This window comes from Schistocerca serialis, chromosome 2 (assembly GCF_023864345.2).
Source record: "Schistocerca serialis cubense isolate TAMUIC-IGC-003099 chromosome 2, iqSchSeri2.2, whole genome shotgun sequence".
Classification (NCBI taxonomy): Eukaryota; Metazoa; Arthropoda; class Insecta; order Orthoptera; family Acrididae; genus Schistocerca; species Schistocerca serialis.
The window spans coordinates 825,711,802-825,731,920 of NC_064639.1; the positions used below are offsets into that span (position 1 = coordinate 825,711,802).

Below are 20,119 nucleotides of genomic sequence, written 5' to 3' on the forward strand. Positions count from 1 at the left end.
ACACTTGTTCATAATTGTTTCTGTGAAACAGATCTCTTCTACTGAACAATCGCTCATAGGTCTTAAGGTATGCACTTTTGAGCCCATGTGATACTGCACTTTTTTTATTATTTTTTTAAATTTGGGTCCATACTACCTCCTCCAAAAATATGGACTGTAAAGAGCTTGCCATAGAAGAGGTACACTATCATAGATATCACAACTATTTCCATAACTTTTGATATGGTTGTTTCTGAACTAGGTCCTTCACCTCAAATTGATACATTTACCCTTCTCCATCATCCCTGGAAGTTTCTCACATAATCTGTTCTGTCTTCCCCAAAGAAAACAAACAATTAGTCTAATTTGATAATTTAAGTTATTTACATTGATACATAGAAAACACTAGACAGAATAGACATAACTGAAAAAATTGAGTCCACAGCAGATGAAGTGCATGTTAATGAGAAGAGGAAAAAGTAAAACACATAGTGACAATTATAGCTTCACATTTCACAATTCCTTCTTTTTAAAAATATGATAGGGAAGGTCCCCTCTTCCACCACTACAACCATTATGTGTAATGTTGGTTAGTATACTTCAAGAGCTGAATTGTGTGTAATACATCTAGGCAACAATAGGCATTGAATAAATGAAACACATATGAAATAGTTTTGATTGAATGTATGTGTATTAAATGATCCCCACTTTTAAAATTGGAATCAGCTGCACTTCTCTTTCTGCCCCAGAAATTTAACAGATGACTTCAACTTTTGCTCAGGATATACTACCACTTTAAAAAAACTAATATTCATTTAAAATTGAAGGACTAAAAACACACAATAAGTCCACTCACTAATTTGGCAGATGATAAAACATTCACCACTAAGCATAAGAGGGCATACATACTGCTGTTTTTTGGAATCAGGCATTCCATTTTCAAAACAAGGATAGAGAAGGAAAATCTGAAGTTCTTTCAGAGGATTAGCTGCTAAAACCATGTAGCTTATCAAGACATGAGGGCTACAATGAGACAGGGCTACATGAAAATTCTAAATTAAATATAAATAGGAATTTAAAAACGGAAAATTAAAAACTAACAGAGAGGACAGTCAATGTGCCAGATGTATATGGAGGAGAAACTGCAGAGGTACATGTGGCAGAGCGATGTGGATAGATGGGATCAAGAGGAAAGAAATAAACTGTCATGAGGAGATTAAAATAAAAGAGAATTTTGAAACTGTATAAAAGACAGTAAAAAGACAGTAAAAATTAGAGGATGAAATATGTAAAAGATTAGAAAGAAATGAAACACTGGAGAAAAGGTGCAAACATTGGAGAATATGTGTCAAATTTGGGCAAAAAGGTTACATTTTCTTTCTGTTGTCCATTCGTCTACCTTTCTGCCTTTTTATTCCTTTAATATTTATCCTTGTTTTTTGTTTGTATTGTTCATTCATTAGTTCCCTTCAGCTCCCTTTGTTTTTCTGTTTAAATACCCATCCATAGAGATTTCTCTGCCAGAGGACTAGGTGTTTCTGTTGTCCTCATCATTTCATCATCATCCTCATCATTCATGACAGTGGCTATATTAGACTGTGAAAAAAAAAATCGGATTGGAAAAAATTGGGACTTTGTATGGGTGCTGATGACTGCGCAGTTGAGCACCCCACAAACCAAACATCATCCTCATCGTCATCCATAGCGATGTCACTGTTGATAGAAGCTATATACTTTCTTCCCTTTTTTCCTTTTCAGTTTCTCATGCATCATTTGCTTTTAACTTCTCCTACTACTAATTCTTTTTTCTTTCTACATCTGGCACATTTTTCTTCTCAGTTTTGACTTTCCCCTTTGCCACTTCTACCTTTCTCATAAGGTGCATAAGGTGTTTTTTATTTCCCTCTGATGCAACGAACAATGAAAGGAAAGTTAGAGTAGGCATCAATAACAAGAAGCCAATAAGTGCCTAAAAGAGATCCCGCAAAGTCAGCATGAATACGTTCCCAGGGCTTCTCAGGCGAAGGCCACAGTGACAAAGATGACTTCGGGGCGGCGGTCTGTGATGCATGAGGGCCGCAGGCAGCGAGCATGTGTGCGATTTCAGAGTCGATGCTGGGCCAGTACACATGACGGTGCACCAGAGATTTTGTGCGAGAGACACCCCAGTGCCCTTGGTGAAGGAGGCACAAGACCGAAGCATGCAAAGATGCAGGTACCACAACACGTGGCGAAGCATTTTCGGTGGAAAGGAGGATAACACCATCCCTAGCTGTGAGGCGGTAATGCAAAGTGTAGTAGTTCCGCAACGGATCAGAAGTCTTGGCGGATGGACGATCTGGCCAACCCTTCTGGATACAGCGTAAAACAAGGGAGAGGGTAGGGTCAGAACCCATAGTAGCTGCCAGCTGGTCCCCAGTGATGGGGAACCTGTCCACAACCCACTGCTCGGCAACATCCAGGTGGAAACACAAAAGTTCGTCCCTATCGAATGCCAGATCAGGACCCATGGGAAGGCAAGACAGTGCATCAGCATTTGCATGTTGAGCTGTGGCCAGAAATGAATCTCATAATTGAAACGAGACATGTGAAGAACCCAACGCTGGAGGCAGTATGCAGCCTTGTCGGGAAGTGACGTTGATGGATGAAACAAGGAAACAAGTGGATTGTGATCCGTAACAAGATGAAATTTGGATCCATAGAGAAAAACACCAAACTTATGAAGAGCATAAATAATGGCCAAAGCTTCTTTTTCAATTTGAGAATACTTTTGTTGGGCATCCGTGAGCATTTTGGAGGCATAAGCAATGGGTTGTTCAGAACTGTCAGAAAAACGGTGCACAAGGACTGCACCGACCCCATATTGAGAGGCGTCCATGGCAAGAACAAGATGTTGGCCAGGTCGATAAGTAGCCAGGCACAGGGCCTGTTTCAGCATAGTCTTCCATTTCTGGAAAGCCGCATCGCATGACGTGGACCAGTGAAAAGGTACGTTTTTATGCAACAGGCGATACAACGGCTGAGCCACCGAAGCAGCACACAGTAAAAATTTGTGATAGTATGCTATTTTCCCCAAAAAGGCCTGCAGTTCCTTAACATATGTAGGGCGAGGAAGGGCATCAATCACAGCGACAGTTTGCTGAAGCAGATGAATACCATCCTGAGGGAGTTGAAACCCCAAGGACATGATAGATGCCTGTAAAAATTTTGATTTTTGAAGATTACACTTAAGACCGGCAGTCTATAAGACATGAAAAAGTTTGCGGAGATTTTGAAGATGTTCGTCAGTGGTGGAGCCAGTGACAACAATGTCATCCTGGTAATTTATACACCCAGGGACAGTGAGCAATAATTGTTCCAAGAATCGCTGAAAGAGAGCAGGGGCGCTGGCAACCCCGAATGGCAATCATTGGTATTGATAGAGGCCAAAAGGCGAGTTAAGGACCAGAAACTGCCAGAAAGCAGCGTTGAGAGGAAGTTGATGATAAGCTTCTGACAGGTCAAGTTTAGAAAAATACTGGCCTCCAGCAAGTTTAGTGAACAAATCTTCAGGTTGAGGCATAGGGTAAGTGTCGATAAGGCATTGAGCATTTACTGTGGCTTTGAAATCGCCACAGAGACAAATATCACCAATTGGCTTAGCAACGATGACAGGAGAGGACCACTCACTGGAAGTGACAGGAAGCAAGACCCCTGAAGCAGTGAGACGATCCAGCTCCCATTTGACCTGATCACAAAGGGCCACAGGAATAGGCCAAGCCCGAAAAAACTTAGGCTGAGTGATATGAGCTTCAAAGTCGTTTGCATGGTCTAACCAAGGAGAAAAAAGGGACAAAAATGTCATTGATAAGGAATCCAATTGAGCATAAGAGATGATATTGACAGAGTCATCTATGGAGAACCCAAAAACGCGAAAGGCATCGAAACCAAAAAGATTCTCCGCGTTGCTGTGTGAACAACAGATTTGTAAGATACCTCAGCATCAAATTGTCCTAAGAGAGAAATCTTCTGTTTATTGTAAGTCCGTAATTGCCTAGTGACAGGTGACAGGATTGGAGAACCCAACTGAAGATACATCTGAGAATTGATGATAGTGGCAGCAGAACCAGTATCCACCTGCATGCGAACATCTCTACCAAATATTTGGACAGTGAGGAATAACTTCCCTGAAAGGGAAGAAGTACAATTGACAGACAACACAGAATCAGAATCAGCATCATGTTCATGAACATCATGTATGCGGTCGGACTTCCAAATGGATGACACATGACCCGTTTTTTTGCATTTGTGACACATGGCCCAACTTTGTGGACAATCTTCTCGTGAATGTTTCGTAAAACACCGGGGACATGAAGGAAGTTTCCGTGGGATTTTGCTGCAGTTTCTTAGAGGTTTGTTTACAGTTAGGCTGAGGCTGCGCGTGGGAGTGTACTGCGGCCACGTCCGCGGCGGGGACATGCCACACGCTTCGTCAGCATCGCACAGAGGTTGTATTTCCCCGACGTCGCCCCATGCCTCTATTTGCGCTCCAGCAGCGCGAGAAATTTCAAAAGACTGAGCAATGGATAGGACTTCATCTAGAGTCGGATGTGCCAACTGAAGGGCACGTTGCCTTACTTCTTTGTCGGGCGCCGATCGATTAAGAGCATCCCGTACCATGGAATCAGTGTAGGATTCTTTGTGAACTTCAGTAACAAATTGACACTTTCTAGTGAGGCCGTGAAGTTCAGCAGCCCAAGTGCAATAGGATTGATTTGGTTGTTTTTGACAACGATAAAAGGCAACACAAGAGGCTACCACATGTGTTTGCTTTTGAAAATAGATGGACAGTAGTGAGCACATTTCAGCAAAGGACAAAGACGCAGGATCTTTCAATGGAGCCAAATGTGACAACAACCGATACATTTGAGGTGAAATCCATGAAAGGAACAGAGACTTACATGGTTGTTCGTTTGCGACATGAAATGCCAAGAAGTGCTGTCGAAGACGTTTTTCGTAATCAGACCAGTCTTCTGCCGTCTCGTCGTAAGGAGGGAAAGTAGGTAGAGACAACGACGAGAGACGCCCTGCATTTGATGCCGCGACGAAATCATGAATCACTTTTGTGAGAAGCGTTTGCTGTTCTATGAGACCTCGCAATAGTTGCTCTAAAGTAGCCTTGGAAACATGTGGGTCAACGATGAAAAAGAAAAATCACTACCTCATCACCAATTGTTATATTTGCAAGTTGAACAAATGTATTTCAAGGAAGACGCAATATATGAAAGTCACAGATCAAGTAAACAGAGTAAGACGTGTGTACACTTTAACAGTCAAATCATAACTGAGTCCAAGTCTAGCGGCTGCTGGCTAGCTGGCCGCTTAGGTGGCGCTGCCGCCGCACGGCTGGCAGACAGCGCCGCATGTAGAGGACGCGCGTAACTGCGTGGCGGCACTTTGAAAGATCGGCGAGTCACAACAGCAAAAGTGCCACAAAAAGCAAATACCACCATATACTACATTTACTTTGTACCAATTCTCACTTATGGTTTAGAGACATTTACCCTATTGAAAAAAGACTACAGCAGAATTCTAGTGACAGAGATGAGATTCATAAAAACTATGAACCAAACTACTAGAAAGGACAGGATCAAAAAAGGAAGTGAACAAAAATGTAGCCTGCATAAAAGCCCCTATTATTGGTGCAATAAAAATTTGCAGGTATCATCTCTGAGTTCCATACTTTAGTTATAACTTTGTGAACTACTTCCACCAATTTCTGTCCCCCATTTTTAACTAATTCTGCAGTTATGCAATCTGATCCTGGTGCTTTATGGTTTTTCAATTTGTTGATTGCATCTCTTACTTCCTTTAACGTTGGCTCAGGTGTTTGGGGTTCTGCTGTATGTATTTCGTATGCCTGCTCATTTCCTGTTTCCTGGTGTACACTTAATAGATGCTCAAAATACGCCCTCCATTTACTTAATATAGCATTGGGGTCTGTCAGTATTCCCCCAGCATCCCCTCAAAGTCGATTTGTCCTAGCCTTGAAACCCTTCCTGTACCCATTTATGTCTAGGTAAAGTTCCCTAATGTTTTTTTGTTTTACTGCTTGTCTCCATTTTTGTGATTTGATTGTTCAAATAATCCCTCTTCTTTGCCCATAGCCTACAACCAACTTCCCTTCTCAAGTTCATGAACTCCTCTCGTTTTCTATTTCCCATGCCCTCATAGATTATAATAGGCTTTGTTAACAATTGAGTGTCGTACATGCTGACGAGAAGGAAAGTAGGTGATAGTCTCTCATGTGGTATGTGAGTCCTCGACAACTATCTTATATTCCAAATTCATATTCTAGGCTTAAGTTTTAACACAGCATAAACACATAATTTTTGATGTATGAGCTATGTAATATGTGTCTTTAGCTACATATGTAAAGAAATACACTCTTTTGTACATAGAAAGAGACAAGCCAAACTTTGTATAACCTCCACAAGATGTAATCATGGCATAATAAGTAAAATAAAAAAATAAAATAAAATAAATAAATAAAAAACTCTGCAAAGAAAGTTCTGAAACATGTTTTTGTAAAGTAAACACAAACAAAATGTGTCTTGCACAAGGCAAAATTTGTACCTAACACTGGTATCATTATTTCTTGATTCAAGTTTTTTATTAGATTGATGTGGGTTAATATAGGCAGAAGAAGGAAATATTATTGTTTTGACTGAAAAGCAAATTGAAAATTAACATACACTGTTCAGTGCAGTCAGGGCACATACTACAAAGGTATCTGAAATCACAATACATGATAGATCTTTTTATGAAACATTTTGAAGCAAAATTTAATAATTCATAGAGACATCAATTCTCTTGGCCCTATTTCTATTCTAAACCAAGCCCAAAAGCACTACAAAGTCAGCCTGTACTATTCCTGTCCTATGTTAGTATATCCTAATTTTGGCATATGTTTGTCTTGCATTCATCCTTTTTATTACTATTGCTGTTGTCTTTCATTTTTTCCTCCACATATAAATTAAGGTCATTATTAGACTACAAAAGCATTTTTACTCGTATTTCACTGCATAAATGTTTTAGTTCTATAATATATTAAACCTTTAACTTACCTTTTGACATGGTAGACAGCATATGCAGCAGAACACTGATTGACCCAGCACTGTAACCACAAATTGTAACATTTTCTGGGTCTCCACCAAATGCAGCAATGTTTTTCTGCACCCACCGTAGGACTTCTACCTGGTCCTTGAAGCCATAATTTCCAGGCATAATAGAATCTCCTGTACTTAAGAACCCTACAAGGATGTTGCAATAAATGCCAAAAATAAATTATCACATACCTCACCACAGGAGAAAGAATTTATATAACAGCTCTAAACTGTAAAATATGCCTGTATTTCTGCTAGTTTTAGCAAAAATATGTTGACGGATAACAGTTGAAATTATCACATCTGTCTGACTGCACATAGTATCATTGCAAAGCATTCACTGAATATAATGTACAAATATGGCACAACAACAATATTATTTCAATCCAGTTTATTCTTTTATGTTTTTGTAGAGGAAAGGCAATGGATAAATCATACCTAGAGCCCCCAGCCTATAATTTGCTGTCAGCAACACAATGTCCTCATCCATGAAGTATTCTGGGCCAAACAGATCACTGGTGGCTCTCATGCTGTAGAATCCACCAGGGTGAAAAAAGATAAGAACAGGTTTCTTTGGCCTGCTTCTTTTGTCTGGCAACTGAAATGAATGTATACATTTTTGCATTGTATTGTTATTGGTCCTGTTGTCTACAAAAGCATCTTATGCATAAGACACTGGACAAGTCAATTTATATTAATAGTACAAAAATTATTTCTATGCATTTGTATTTAAAATTATAGATAATAAACTTCACACACTTAAATATTCTTCAGTAGAGTAAAAGCAGTACTGCTGCAAATATAACTTTAAAGATTTGCTAAGGGTTTTGGTATCAGTAATTGTTTTTATATTTTTGGGAAGTTTGTTATAAAGTTTAACTCTCATGTGGAAACCATTGTTTTGGCACAAAGGTGCACTGATTTGCGCTATAAGATGGGTTTGGTAAGGCAATCATGAATATAACAGTATTTTCTATTTTATCTTAATTTTTTAAAATTTTGTGGTGTACTGTCCTTACCCATTTCATTTATTTTAAAGAATATAAGAGCTTCCATAATGCTGACACATGGTAAACAAGAAATGACAGAAATCTTAAACAATGCTAACATGTGTCTCTAGGTTTGTATCCAAACTTGATTCCAATAGTCCTCTTTTCAACTTGAATGTCCTGGCAACAGTTGTAGGGTCCCATAAGTCTAATAATTTCATTTGTGTACTGATATAAACTGATTTGGCATTGATAGAGAGAAGTACGCCATACATATCCTTGTCCAGAGCATCGAGAACCCTTAGTAGGATGGTCTTCTTTTTACGTCATCCTGACTATTCTGTGACTAGTTGCCAAGTCTTGTGATGATGTTTATTGATTGCTGTGGTTTTTTCTTACATTTCCCTTTAAGCAATTTTGTGATATCACCTCAAATATGATTGTTTAAGCTTAGATCATTAATGTACAAAAGGTCCCATTACTGATCCTTGAGGTACACCATGCTTAATTAAATTATACTCTGGTAAGTGTTCAAGCCCCCACATTTAAGCTTACATCATTAATGTACAAAACCTACCATTACTGATCCTTGAGGTACAGCATGTTTAATTAGATTGTACTCTGATAAGTGATCAGAAATAGTTTTAAGGTACACATTAGTGTGCTTAATGTTCACTGCTTGTTTGAGATTGCTCAGGAAGGAACTTATCCAGTTGTTGGACAGACCTTGAATGCTAACTTTTCAAACTTTGAAATCAGAATCTTATGATCCACTATGTCCAAAGCTTTTGATAGGTCAGTAAATAATCCTGTTGGTTCCTGGTGCATGGACATCAGGCTTAGTGAACAATTAAAGCACTCATAAATGGTGATTAGCTTTGACCTCTTTATTCCTGAATCTGTGTTTTTCATTAGCTATATTTTTTTTTTACTTACAAATTTCATATGTTTGCCATACACAAAATTTTCTAATGTTTTTGAAAAGTAAGAGGAAACTGTGATGGGAGTTTAGTTATTTACATTATGTCATCTACCTTTTTTATGTAATGGAATTACCTTACGTGTTTTAAATACATCAGGGCAAGTGGCTGCTTGAAATGAGCAGTCATGTAAGTGTATAAATAGTTCAGTCAGGTTTAAAGCACTCTTCTTTTTAATCCTTTCAGTTTCCATGATAGTGCTGATGTATGTTGGACAACTACATGTGCTTATTTTATATTTATAGGACTGGGTCTCCTTATTTATTATTATTATTGTTTTTGCTTATTTATAATATTATCTGACATTGTTAAATGTACTGGCTACTTGTAAGGGCTCTTGTTTACTTTTTTATTTTCTTGTGATATTGTTAATTTTTACATGATTCTCTGTTTTCACCAGTCTCTTTCTATTACACTCCACACATGTTTAATTAGATTATACTCTGGTAAGTGTTCAATATCTGCATAACTTAAACAAGGAATTATTCAAGTTACACATTTTATGAATTTGTCTCTTCTTCTGGCATGAAATCGTTGTTCCCCTTGTGATTAAACTGTTTATCCTAGAATTGCCCCTTATGGGTATAATTTTCCATGGAAATACAATTCACTTTTCTCACATGACATACTGCAAGCTTTGAATCAAGGTAGTCAGGTAGATGCAGTATTTCTTGCTTTCCGGAATGTAATTTGACTCGATACCACACCTATGCTTATTTCAAAAGTATGATCCTATGTGGTATCAACTGAAATTTATGATTGGATTGAGGACTCTTTTGGTAGGGAGGATACAGCTTGTTATCTTGGATGGAGGGTCTTTGTCAGATGTGAAAGTAACTCCAGATTTGCCACAGAGAAGATGTGTTGGGACCCTTGTTGTTCATATTGTATATTAACAGCTTTGCAGACAATATTAATAGTAACATCAGACTTTTTGCAGATGATGCAGTCATCGATAATAAAGTACTGTTTGAAAGAACTGCATAAATATTCAGTCAGACTTTGATAAGATTTCAAAGTGGTGCAAAGATTGGCAACTTGTGCTGAATGTTCTGAAATGTAAAACTGTGCACTTCACATAATGAAAAAATATAGTAACCTGTGGCTATAATACCAATTATTCACTTTTCAAATCAGCCAACTTGTACAAATAGGGATATGAAATGGAATGATCACATGGCCGAAGTCGTGTGTAAAGCAGGTAATAGATTTAGATTTATTGGTAGAACGCTGAGAAAGTGCAATCAGTCTACAAAGGTGTTTGCTTACAAATCACTCAAGTGATCTGCTCTAGAATACTGCTCGAGTGTGGGGGATCCATACTACATAGGACTAACAGTGGATACTGAACGTGTACAGAAAAGGGTAGCAGAAAAGGTCACAGGTTTGTTTGATCCATGGGAGAGCGTCACAGAGATACTGAAGGAACTGGACTGGAAGACTCCTGAAGGGAGATATAAACTATTCAAAGGAAGTCTGTTAACAAAGTTTAAAAAATGAGCCTTAAATGAGGATTCTAGGAATGTACTACAACAACCTAAGTATCACTCACATATAGATCATGAGGATAAGAATGCAATAATTACTGCAGGCACAGAAGCATTCAAGCAATCATTTCTCCCACATTCCATATGTGAATGGAAAGGGAAACCATGATAACTGGTCCAATGAGACATATCCTCTGTCTTGCACTTCATTGTGGTTTGCAGAGTATAGATGTAGATGTATATAAAAGTAGACAACAATGGGTTACTATAGCAATGAAGGTGTTACACTTTTCATTTAGATCATTAATTTTATAAATCTGTGACCATCTTTCTAAGTTTAACAAATTGCTGAAATAGTCTCTGTTACCCTGGCTGTAGCATCTACATGCGGATATTAAAAGCATGATGTTCTCAGTAACACATTTTACTTTCAAATTTTGTATTGAGCTAAATGGTCACTCATGCCTGCATTGAAAATTGTTAATGAAATGCTCGGGGCTGGTTTAAATCCCAAGTCACACCATCCACCACTTGGATCACCAAGCTGAGGGGGGTACCAGAGTTGCCACAACTGTAGGATTTCTCTACAGAATGTACCACAGTTAGTAGTGGCTACTTGTGGTGCACAAGTGCAAGATTTGTATACATTGCATATAATAATTAGTAATGGAAACTGACACAGATCAAGGTGTACAAGAGAAACATGGTGAGATGGTGGAGGGGGGATATAAAAACATAAGTCACATCACTAGTGTGGAAAAATGATCTCAAACCAGCCTTGGGAGTGGCATATAAACTGTTCTTGTGTAGAAACTGATGTAAAGCTGTTTCACAAGTGTCTAAAAGGGCCTCTGTGTTTCTACCACAAATTATCATATCACATTCCATTTGATTTGCTTTGTTTACCAATGATCCCAGATTATTTAAGAAAAGTTCAAAATTTCCAGATCATGCTTCGGAAACTGTAGCATTACGCATATTGTACTTAGTACCTTTTTTGGCTGTAGTGTCATAGTCCTTTTCGGCATTAGTTAAAGCGTAAATCAAGTAAGGTAGTAAAATCTTTATTTTCTTTTATATAAATTACTGCCGCACCCTGGTTTCTTTTTCTCTTTTTCCCAAAGATAAAACTAATTTAGGTTTTTGTATGTTGAATTGACTCAGGGTTAAGCCATCATTTATGAATACACATTACTGAGAAGACATCCTTTTCCTCATCTATTATTAATATGTTAATTATGCCAGTCATATTACACAGGGATTGCAGTACATTATGATGATAAAGTTTTAGACTCGCTTTATTCATGGCTCTTTATTAGTGGTCTCTACAATTACTGTATGATTATGGACAGTAGAAAAATATAAATAAATACAGTCTTGGAAGATTCATGTGGTATAGTGGGAAGAAGAATCACAAGAACCAAAACTGCAAATCTTACTTAATGCAAGGGACACAACATGCCATTGGGAGCTTTCAGTTGTAAGTGTGAGACACTTAACTACATTCAATCTGGCAGTATCTTCACAGAAGTGTGCTTTTTGTCCCTACTGAAGCTAGAAACCACACACAGGGAAGTGACAAACCAATTTCCAGGTAAAATTTTGAAGTTATGTACCATCAGTGAAGATCTGCATCAAATATCTTTTCCCACAGCTTCCCATAACAGACACTGTACATAAGGAATACACTACCTATTCAATTATGCATTTTCTCATTTTTGATGATGTAATTTTCAAATTTTGTGTCAAGGCCTTTATTGTTTTGCACTGTGTACCAGTTACTTGCAAAGCCATCAAGAAGTGTTGATTTGACATTCTGATGTAATTTACAATATCATGAGATATTAAGCAGCACACAATTTGAAGAAATTGAAGGTAAAGAGCATAATTTTGTACAAGTAGTGTGCAGTGTGGGCATATTGGTCTAGCGAACAGAGCATTAGACTACAGCCCTGAAGGTCTTGGGTTCAGTCCTAGGACAGGGATTTTTCCTCAATTTTTCCTCACTGCAGTCCCTTCAGGACAGCCCCAGTTTCACTCACCCTGCTGTCAAATGAGTACCGGGGATCTTTCGTGGGGATAAAATGCAACCAGAGTGTTAGTTTCACCACTCACCCTCCTTCCTAGTGCTGCAGTGAAAAAAGGCAGTGCTCTACCCATAATCAGGCCAATAGCCCAGTCACCAATTTGTGCCACAGACTTTACTTTACTTTTAGTTCACAGTGTTTCATACCTACTTAACAACTAATGGACTGGTTCCTCCAGGTACCAAATATACCCTAAACAGTTTCATTACAAAGCATAAAGTAAGCATGTATGATCAGATTCACAGATTAATGCAATGCCCAACTTTTCCTCTCATCTTTAAGTTAAGGCAACACTGAAGCAAAAGGGAGTTGCAGAAATTATTTTGGTATTGATAAGTTTCCATGACCTACAAATCTGAAAAAAGTGAAATTAGTATCAAGAAAAAGGATAAGAAAAAAAGATGTTATATTACATTCTTGACTGGGTGATCCTTGCAATTGTTTTAACAATGTCCTCTGGATGAGTTGCTGTGCTGTGTATTGTTTGGATGACTGTGGAAACTAAGTCCAGTTTACTTTAATTTAGTTAGGTACCTGTTCCAAGGGTCATTTCAGATACAGAAAATTGGTTAAGACCCAAAATTGACAGTAGTGATATTTTTGGGGAAAACTGAAGCATATATCACAAGGATGGACTCATGGAAAATAGAAATCGTGTATCTGTTGCAGTCGATAAAAAATTCAAAACTACTGAGACAGAAATTGAAACTGGATGTAAGAACACATGGGCATAATCTTATAATTGGATCCTTCTATTGACCACTACCCTCACCCCCTGATATAACCAAAAACCTTAGAGAAAACCTCCACTGGTTAATATATAAGTTCTCCAAGCATCGTATCGTTAAGCTTGAGGGACATTAGTTATGGATGTTAAACATGGTGCATCTTTGTCATTAAAATAGGGTTAGTATATTTTACAATTTTTTCCTTAGGGTTAAATGAGACCACTCACCAAAAATCAGAAGGGTTAAGTCGTCCACAGGTGCACACAAAAGAAGTAAAACTTGCTACCTTTTAGACATATCCTTTGATGAGCTATAGCACACAAACACAGACACACTGCTTATACACATGCATACACACACTTATGTCCCTACATGGTGCCAGCTAGACTGACAGTTCCAATGCTGTTTTGTGGCACTTTGGTTGGTTGTGGTGGGGTTGTGTCAGTAGGGACAGGTAAAGGGAGAGGGGGGCAGGAAGTAAGGAGAGGGTCTGGGGGTGGATGGTTACCAGCTCAGAGTGGGGCCAGTTTGCCAGCTAGGAATGTGGGAGGGAGGGATGGCATGTGTAGTATTAGCGGCCGGTGGGCAGCAGCACATGCTGAAGGCTATGTGGCACATGGACTGGGAGGGGGCGACAGAATGGGAGTGGGGAAAACTGTCAGGTGGAGGGTTCGGGGACAGTGGATTACCTGATATTGAGGCCAGGATGATTACAGGAGCGGAGGATGTATCGTAAGGATAACTACCATCTGTGTAGTTTAGAGAAACTGGTGGTGGAAGGAAGGGTCCAGATGGCTCTCTTTGTGAAGCAGACATTGAACTCTAGCATGTTGTGCTCAGTTGCATGTTGTGCCAGCTTTGATCTTGACAATAGTTTGGCAGTGGCCATTCATACTGGTGGACAGCTGGTTGGTGGTAATACTGACATAAAAGGCTGTGCAGTGTTTACAGCAGAGTTGGTACATGACATGACTGCTTTCACAGGTGGCTGGTCTGTGATGGGGTAGGATAAGCCTGTGATGGGGCTGGAGTATGAAGTGCTGTATGGGTGGATTGGGCAGGTCTTGCACCTTGGTCTGCCAGAGGGATATGATGGTTTTACATTTTGTTAAGTGATCTCGTTTAATCTTAAAGTATTTATACTCTACAAGAACTTTCCTACAACATACATAATTTTTTTCTACAGTTATTAGCTCTAGTAGGGTAACATTAAGAATTATATAAAATATAACTATTATTCTGATCTTGTAGTTAGGGTACTTTATCCTAGACTTTGAACTAGACTAACCTTGATGGAAGGTGAAGAAGTATGTCAAAGATCCTGAGTTAAATGCTCATTTGTAGATTCAGAGTACATTTATTAAAACAATTAAAGCTATCATTACAGAGTCAAGAGCTGCTGCTACAAAAACAGGATCTTCTTCATCCACAAGTAAGGAAACGGTTCACCAATGGTAACAAATGTTTGATATGTGAATCAGAAAAATTAAGTACAGTAATGGTTGTATCTACTAGTAACTATTTGTCACATACCTGTGATGTATACACATTCAGAAACAAGCAGTCTTCACTCCCATTGGGCTTGTCTGCTTGGGGACACCAGGGTCCATCCACTGTGGCATTTAGGATCCCATCCCACGCATCCACTGGTGAGGGAGGCTGCAAAAGCCATCATATTGTAAGTAGGTGGGTCAAAAATTGTTTTTGAATCAAAAGAACAATTAGAATTCTATGCAGCAACGTTCATGTAACACGTTTTTTACAGTAGTAAGGTATACATTTTATTTTGTTTGCTTCTATCTACTGTCTCACAAAATAGGAAACTGTTAAAAAGAGGTTACCATGAAACATCAATCATAGATCATAGTTGTGAGTCTATATCCAATTAAAGAACACAGATAATGGCTCTTCTCATGTGCCTAAATATGTACTGTAATATAAGGTATTAAAGGTTAGTGTTATTACAATTTTTTGTTTACATTTCACCAAAACTTAATTTCTGGTAGTTCATAGAGTGTGCTGTACCAGTTCCCGAGGTACCACTTGTATTATGTAGATGGATTTTGCACTCTGGTACTGACTGAAGAATTCTAATCTGTCTGTTGAAAACAATAATAAGTGAGTGACAAATGTTCAGTGGAGGCACTGAGACAGCTTACCATTTAATGGAATTGCAATTGCTGATAACTGCATAATACTCTACCCCACTAATCAAACTACTCACCCAACTGAAATACCCTGTATAGATCAAAAATTAATTGTTGTAACAATATTTTTTGTAAATTAAATACTCGTTTTCTCTGAATTTTTGCCTACAATAATAATTTTTACTGTTCCACTGTTCTGACAGATTTACCGGTACTGGACTGGTGATGATATATACTGCAGGTGTGGCAGATGCAGTTTTGATTTAAGGCCCAAGTGACACAGATGGCCACTTGGGTCTCCAAGCTGAGAGGGGTGCTACAGGTGCCCAAGTACAAAATTGGAATACAGTGTGTCTCATAATTGGTGATGAAAGCTGACATGTATATGATAATAAAAACAAAAAGCGTTTGAGTGAACATCAGTCTACAAATGAGCCATCTGTGAGATATTTGTGAATGTGTAATTATGAGTCACCATTGACTTCAGTAATAAATAATGTTCTACTGAGTATAAATGTATTTGAAATGCAAAGTTCTTAATGTAGCCCCCATCTAATTGGGCTCATATTTCATTGATGGCTACTTTAACAAGAAACAATACTACTGCAGTATGTTACATGTTACTGTTGAGTGTTACATGTGCTGTTTTCACATTTTTAGGCGATACTGCACTCATCTCTGTAGTCAGTTACAAATTGTTTCAAACACCCTTGAATCACCTCACAGATTTTGCCAAGACGATACAGTCCATAGCTGCAGGTCTTCAACCATATCAACATGAGTCCTGTACACTTCACTTCTGAGATAACTTCAGACAGAAAAATCTAGAGTAATGAGATCAAGTGATCTTGGAGGACAAGATGCAGGGTGTGCTCAATTTGAACTTACGGACAGTCGTAAGAGCTTCACCTTTCTATACATTATTCAAGATGTGCAGATGCAGGATGGTGGAAAACTAAAAGCCACATGTGTCTCTATTGAGGCTGTTTTAAGTAAGTGTGAAGAATGTGACATCAATGAGAAGGAATTAAATGAGGAAGTATTGATCTCAGTTCTCAACCTTCCTGCTGGAAGTTCTCCACAGAGCTCATTACCTTATATGACAAAAAACAGTTTTATTGACAATTTTCCTAGTATTAGCTTAAGAATCTTCTTGACTGTACATATATACAGGGTGTTTCAAAAATGACCGGTATATTTGAAACGGCAATAAAAACTAAACGAGCAGCGATAGAAATACACCGTTTGTTGCAATATGCTTGGGACAACAGTACATTTTCAGGCGGACAAACTTTCGAAATTACAGTAGTTACAATTTCCAACAACAGATGGCGCTGCAAGTGATGTGAAAGATATAGAAGACAACGCAGTCTGTGGATGTGCCATTCTGTACGTCGTCTTTCTGCTGTAAGCGTGTGCTGTTCACAATGTGCAAGTGTGCTGTAGACAACATGGTTTATTCCTTAGAACAGAGGATTTTTCTGGTGTTGGAATTCCACCGCCTAGAACACAGTGTTGTTGCAACAAGACGGAGGTTTAATGTAACCAAAGGACCGAAAAGCGATACAATAAAGGATCTGTTTGAAAAATTTCAACGGACTGGGAACGTGACGGATGAGTGTGCTGGAAAGGTAGGGCGACCGCGTACGGCAACCACAGAGGGCAACGCGCAGCTAGTGCAGCAGGTGATCCAACAGCGGCCTCGGGTTTCCGTTCGCCGTGTTGCAGCTGCGGTCCAAATGACGCCAACGTCCATGTATCCTCTCGTGCGCCAGAGTTTACACCTCTACCCATCCAAAATTCAAACGCGGCAACCCCTCAGCGCCGCTATCATTGCTGCACGAGAGACATTCACTAACGATATAGTGCACAGGATTGATGACGGCGATATGCATGTGGGCAGCATTTGGTTTACTGACGAAGCTTATTTTTACCTGGACGGCTTCGTCAATAAACAGAACTGGCGCATATGGGGAACCAAAAAGCCCCATGTTGCAGTCCCATCATCCCTGCATCCTCAAAAAGTACTGGTCTGGGCCGCCATTTCTTCCAAAGGAAGATCCGAAACGATTACTGCATCACGCTATCTGGACATTCTTCGTGAATTTGTGGCGGTACAAACTGCCTTAGACGACACTGCGAACACCTCGTGGTTTATGCAAGATGGTGCCCGGCCACATCGCACGGCCGACGTCTTTAATTTCCTGAATGAATATTTCGATGATCGTGTGATTGCTTTGGGCTATCTGAAACATACAGGAGGCGGCGTGGATTGGCCTCCCTATTCGCCAGACATGAACCCCTGTGACTTCTTTCTGTGGGGACACTTGAAAGACCAGGTGTACCGCCAGAATCCAGAAACAATTGAACAGCTGAAGCAGTACATCTCATCTGCATGTGAAGCCATTCCACCAGACACGTTGTCAAAGGTTTCGGGTAATTTCATTCAGAGACTACGCCATGTTATTGCTACGCATGGTGGATATGTGGAAAATATCGTACTATAGAGTTTCCCAGACCGCAGCGCCATCTGTTGTTGACAATTGTAACTACTGTAATTTCGAAAGTTTGTCTGCCTGAAAATGTACTGTTGTCCCAAGCATATTGCAACAAACGGTGTATTTCTATCGCTGCTCGTTTACTTTTTATTACCGTTTCAAATATACCGGTCATTTTTGAAACACCCTGTATGTAAGCAGTTGGTGAAAGCAGTTTTTGAAAGTCAATATGATAGACATACCTCAAGTCAATAGTTTCTTAAGAGTGATTGTGTGGATTGTCAATTTTAGTTGTTGAACGCAATACCATGAAGTCAATAGATTCAGACTCTACTTTGAAAGATTTTGCTAAGTTTAAGGGTAGAAAAATTTTGATACAGTTTTTTTATCTGCGTGAAAAAATTGTCATTACATATACTGAACAACTGTAGGATTTATACATGATTTTTTAAACAGAATATTTCTAGAATGAAATTTTCACTCTACAGTGGAGTGTGCGCTGATATGAAACTTCCTGGCAGATTAAAACGGTTTGCCGGACCGAGACTCGAACTCGGGACCTTTGCCTTTCGCGGGCAAGTGCTCTACCAACTGAGCTACCCAAGCATGACTCACGCCCCATCCTCACAGCTTTAATTCTGCCAGTACCTCGTCTCCTACCTTCCAGACTTAACAGAAGCTCTCCTGCGAACCTGCAGAATTAGCACTCCTGGAGAAAAGGATATTGCGGAGACATGGCTTAGCCACAGCCTCGGGGATGTTTCTAGAATGAAATTTTCACTCTACAGCAGAGTGTGCGCTGATATGAAACTTCCTGGCAGATTAAAATGGGGTACCGGACCGAGACTCGAACTCGGGACCTTTGCCTTTCGCTCAGTTGGTAGAGCACTTGCCCGCGAAAGGCAAAGGTCCCGAGTCGAGTCTCGGTCTGGCACACCATTTTAATCTGTCAGGAAGTTTCAGAATATTTCTCTGTTTTTTCACATACAATTTTCTAAAATTCCACTACTTACAGCTTATGCTGTTAAACAGTGCTTTATGTTTAAAATATCAATATCAAGTTACATTACTTTTTTGTATTTCTGTCCTACTTTTTCTGATGGAAAGAGAAATAATTTGTAAATTATATAATAAAGAACTTACACTATTAAACTGAAAAATAACAGAAATTTTATATTTTCATTCTTTGTACTCAGTTTAATATGTAACACATTTTATAGAAGCCAGGACGATACAATAAGACTGTGGTGTCTCTGACACGAAGGGATACTTCTTTGATTATTCTCTATGGCTTTGCATTCTGTCTTTGTGTTCTCGTGCCATGTTTGACATCCATTTCTGTATTCACTCTGTTCAGTGCCAAACTAAATGTTCATTTTGACTGTAAAAGTGTGTTATTACAGTTCTATGCCATATAATAACCACAGTGGTGACCCCTACTTCACTGTTGTGCATTCGGGAATTATTTTGTGCTTATTTTCATCATTAACAAACCTCATGTGCCGGTCCACATTGTCTTCAGAACAATGGATCTGCCAGTGTTGTGTTGTGCTGTGCCATGCACCCTTTTAACTGCGCTTGTGTATGTACAGGTGTTCCTAATGTACAGTTGGTTAAAAGTGAACAATTTTTTGACCCCTGCCATGCCAGCAGCCACTTAACAATTGCTGGCCCAATATGGCTACCGTCAAATGCAACTACGTAGCAGGGCCTGTTGTCCAGTTAAGCAGTCGCCTTCCAGATGATTCAATGTGCAGACGCAGTTTGAGACCTGTACTCCGAAAGCTCATATGGGTCACACATTCTTACTTACCTGATGTCATTGCACCCCCCGCCCCCCCCCCCCACATGCCGTCCATCTCGGCAACACTGGTCACCTCAGCCGTGCCGGTTGCTGCAAACATCGCTCCATGGTCACATCAAGATCGCTTTCCGCCCAGTCTCATAATGGCACCAGCCGTTTCTTCCGTGCCGGTTTCAGGATCAGCCCGCCCTTGGCTATTTCGTGACCACCTTCCGCCCACTGTTATAGTGGCACTGGCTGTTACAACCATGCCGCACCTGCCTCCGGTACTGCAG

General features: G+C 39.4%; 1 protein-coding gene and 1 non-coding gene across 3 annotated transcripts in view; both read right to left on the minus strand.

Moving 5' to 3' along the window:
• The window catches only part of LOC126458075 (juvenile hormone esterase-like), a 179,036-nt gene that overhangs the window by 140,955 nt on the left and 17,962 nt on the right, over nt 1-20,119 (minus strand). Inside the window, exons 2-4 of one of the 2 annotated variants that reach the window (XM_050094889.1) lie at nt 14,929-15,054; nt 7,563-7,722; nt 7,086-7,271 (exon numbers count right to left, since the gene is read on the minus strand). The exons of the other annotated variant lie outside the window; for it this stretch is intronic. Coding sequence (XP_049950846.1) covers nt 7,086-7,271; nt 7,563-7,722; nt 14,929-15,054 — 472 coding nt within the window. The remainder of the gene's footprint in view (nt 1-7,085; nt 7,272-7,562; nt 7,723-14,928; nt 15,055-20,119) is intronic. 2 annotated transcript variants of the gene reach the window in all.
• Trnas-cga (transfer RNA serine (anticodon CGA)) lies at nt 18,573-18,647 on the minus strand. The gene has a single exon. It is a non-coding gene; the product is annotated as a tRNA-Ser (tRNA).